Source organism: Limulus polyphemus, unplaced genomic scaffold, assembly GCF_000517525.1.
Source record: "Limulus polyphemus unplaced genomic scaffold, Limulus_polyphemus-2.1.2 Scaffold453, whole genome shotgun sequence".
NCBI classification, from domain to species: Eukaryota; Metazoa; Arthropoda; class Merostomata; order Xiphosura; family Limulidae; genus Limulus; species Limulus polyphemus.
Genome location: NW_013666063.1, coordinates 203702 through 207740, shown reverse-complemented (window position 1 = coordinate 207740; position 4039 = coordinate 203702). Strand labels below are relative to the sequence as shown.

General features: G+C 32.1%; 1 protein-coding gene across 2 annotated transcripts in view; it reads left to right on the top strand.

Annotated features, from left to right (window-relative positions):
- The window catches only part of LOC106458377 (aryl hydrocarbon receptor nuclear translocator homolog), a 167575-nt gene that overhangs the window by 602 nt on the left and 162934 nt on the right, over positions 1-4039 (top strand). For both annotated transcript variants that reach the window (XM_022384561.1, XM_022384559.1), the window contains exon 2: positions 1471-1522. In XM_022384561.1, the coding sequence (XP_022240269.1) occupies positions 1471-1522 (52 nt within the window). The remainder of the gene's footprint in view (positions 1-1470; positions 1523-4039) is intronic.

Genomic DNA, 4039 nt, shown 5'->3' with positions numbered 1-4039 from the left:
AAACGTTGTACATTTGCTGTCATGTTAAACTTATATTAAAGTTTTTCTTCATCACCCATTTAAGCCGTCTCCAGCCATTATTACTAACTTAGTGAATCCTGAAACTAGTAGCAGTAATAGCAAAAATAAACTGCAGAATGGCAAGTGTAGGGATTTGTTACAGGTGAAATGAAAATAAAACTTTATTGCCTTAGAAATTAAAAAAATGGCCTCTCATGATGTACTACTACTAATGGTACTGGTACAGTAATAGGGCTGTTGAGTTTTTTTTCTAGATTAAATTGTTGGTAGTGGCTCAAAGGATGGCTGCTAGATGATACCTGGGATGGAAAGGTTGTAACATATCAAATAACCAATATACTATCAGGGTACTATAATTTGTAACATAAATTACAAATTCATTAACACCACTCTAGTTTTATATAAAATTAATAATTATGCAGTGCCTGTCCATGATTGTGTAACTAAATATCACAATCGTCAGACACAATAATAATAAAAGCAATGTTGTTAATATCAAATCAAAATAACAATAATAACTAATTTAGGAAAGAAGAAGATGAATAAAAACTAGTTTGTTAACTAACACAAAAGAACAATATTAGACACTTCTAAAAAAATTCTGTTAAATCAAAATAAAAATTAATTTGCAATAATTTCTTTTAACAACCAAATATCATTAACACAGCTCTGAAGTATGTTATAACTCCTCTGAACAGTCTGCTTAACTTCAGCTCATAAGGCTTTTTATTTCCTTGCCAGACCACAGGATTGCATATCATGTGATTAACAACTTAGCATTAGTTTTACATAATCATATACAAACTTAGTATTCTTACATCACTGGTATGGGAATTTTGTGTTAGTGTCTTAAAGTCACTCTTGATATTTAATATTCACTAGGAGGCAGGTGGATTAGCTTATAAGGCAAATACAAATTTTGTTTAACTTAATAATAGAAGGAAAAATACATAAATGATAAAAAAAATCATAACTAGAAATAGAAATTAGTACCTCTCTCTACACTAGAGAAGACAAATCTAAATCCTTAAGCTCTTCTTGTAGCTGAAGTTTCTAAAAGTAAGCATGCTATGATCTTGTAATGCACTCTTTCCAATATGTTACATTGAAAACTGTACAATATTGCAAATAAAACTTTACCGGATTAAATTTATGACTTGTGATTTAAAAAATAACTTGCATATATCATATCATGGTAATTCTTATTTTATCATAATATGAGAATTGCTGTATTTCAAGATACTATAATGTACTATAATAGCTTTCTTCTATAAAATTAAAGCATTACAATAGCATATTTTCAATTAATTCTTTGGTGTATTAATGCTTCCTATAATATTTTATCATTTGGTTTATTTTTTCTATAACTTGATACGATAATTAGAGCTCTATTACTTTTATTATACCTCTGTGCAGCTTATTTATTAAGTTGACTTTTTTTTTTCATAGGAATTGATGCAAGCAATGTTATAAAGAAGAAGAAAACCTCTCATATTACAGAGTAAGTACATGTAGCCATGATAGTCTTTAGTGCCATGTATCATTTTTCATGAGGGTTCACAATAATAATAATAATTAACTCATTTTAAAAACTAGAAAAAACTGATTTCTACTGTAATTTATGAACTGGTAATTCGTGGAAATAAATTTTGGAAATATAATTATTATTGCTTATTCTTTAAAGAACATGTTTGCGGGGTCATTTCCACTTTAGAAAAATAGATTTTCATATCATCATCATCATCTTTCTAGATCTTTCAATCAAATGTTCATAAAATAGATTTCATCTTACATATAAATGATAAATCCAAATTGAGCCTATAGCCTTCTTATTTGACTCAATTCAATTAATCAAAAGATTCTATGTCAATGAAAAAATCAGCTAAAACAAAGAGCAAGTCACTTTCCTATTTTTTCAATCGTCATAGAATTACATCATAGCCAAATATGACATTACTGAAAATATGATATACAAGAATTTAATAGCATATTTTATGGTGTTTATAAAAGTCATTCAGATTTATTTAGTGCTGTTAAATTTTATTTCAGAAACACTATTCACCCCTCTGCACAACAAACAGCTATTACCTTGCACACATTTTTTGTGTACCACAAGTCTTGAACAGAGCTTCCACCACTAAATGTTAAAATGTATTGCACCAGCCTATGTTCTAATCATCATTAGACTAGTTCTCCACCAATAGGAGAGTGACATCCTCTACATGCAGTAATCCTGATGAGCACTAGCATTTGAACAAAATCTCATTCTTTTCTTGGCATTCCTTGTCTTAGAACATGTTTCTTTTATGAATTTTTGTGCTTATTATTCTAAACTTTTGTTACCATTTCTTTCCTTGATTTTCTTGATTATGTGAAAGAACAACACCACATTTTAAATTGGACATTTGATTCACATCATCATCAATTTGATTTTCTTTTGATCAGATTTGTACTTTTGGAACATATGTCGTATTGTTTAACCAAACATATGGGTTTCCTCCAGTGCTCTTCAGGGTCATCATTAGTCCTATATACTGACAATAAACCAGGCTCATTTTATTTCTCCAAAAATAAGGTGTGGGGGGGGGGTTCTGTGTCATTCCTTGCATTTTACAAAAAATAACTACCATGAAATCAGTTTTGTGGATCAACTAGATTATGAATTCATGTTTCCACATTTATTACATATCCTGCAGTTTTTGATATTCCTACACAGGAGTCATTCAACACTGTAATGGCAACTGGAGGCTATCTTGCACTTTGTGGTTGGTTACATTGTTACTTTAGCTGAGCCTGCCCCATCTTGTAACATGTTTCCACACCTTTGTTACTATTTTTGGTTTTGCTTTTCGTTTCCTCTTCTCAATAAGGATCAGGTAGTCCCACCTTCATTATTCACTGCTTGGATTTTACAGGTATGTGTCTTTTGTTCAGTTTTTCTTCAGTTATTTTTGCTGAATCTTGGACTCCATCACTTGAATTGCATGTATTAGTTTAGGGAGCTCTTCTTTTCTCTCTGTCTCTCCATCTACTAGTCTTCATCTTTTACTGAACTTCTTTATTTATTATCATGCTTTCCCTGCTTTTAAAGTTATCATCTCTTCTCCCTCCTCTTTGAAGGCTATTTATCACAGATCTTGAAGGCGATTTGTTTCTGATGCCATCTCTCAGCTCCTATTCTATGGTAGCTCTGCTCTACCTCATTCTACACTTGTTGACTCCTTTTGCTACAACCAATTGATTTCCTCAAGTGTTTTATTTGTGTGTTTTTTTCTGGCCTTCTGCTTTCCACTGCACATGTTTCAAACATCTTGCAACAATTTCTCTTCCTCATAATTCTCATTAAAATGGGAGATTAGTGGTGGTCTTCATTCTGCCTCACTTGACCCAACTTTGATCTTTTCTTGGTTCCTGATGGATACTCTCCCCTTTGGTGAATAGTCTTGTTTGAAGTCTCAGACACTTTCTTCTCATCCCAATTTATCTACCTGCCATTCACTTCTTTTGGTTCTTTGGTCGAACATTTGGTTCTCAGACATTCCCTTTGAATTGACTACAGCCCCATCCTTTTTCATTGGTTTTGGTGAGCTTTTGATCACTGGTTACATTTTTGAGTCCTGTTGTTCCACTACTTTATGGATGTTTATCCTCTAATTGCTCTTACCAGGGTTACTTCTTCCATTGCAACCTCCATTCTCCTTAGAGAATTCATTTAGGGTACTGGTTTAGTCCTCCTATTCAGTCTGAACCTTCACCCTGTATCTATTTCTTGGGGGCAACTGCCCATGGGCCCACAAAGCATCTTTAGGCTCTATCTGCATTTAATGATAAAAACCATAGTTTTTGGCTTTTCTTTGCATATGGACGCTTGATACATTAAGAACGACTGAAATAATAATTTGAGTAATGGTTAATATGTACTTGTTACTTTATAGATTTAATAGGTATTTGTTGTTACTTTATTAAAGTTTTAAGCTTATACTGTGAGGTAAAAACGGCTGCTGCTATGATTTTGTCT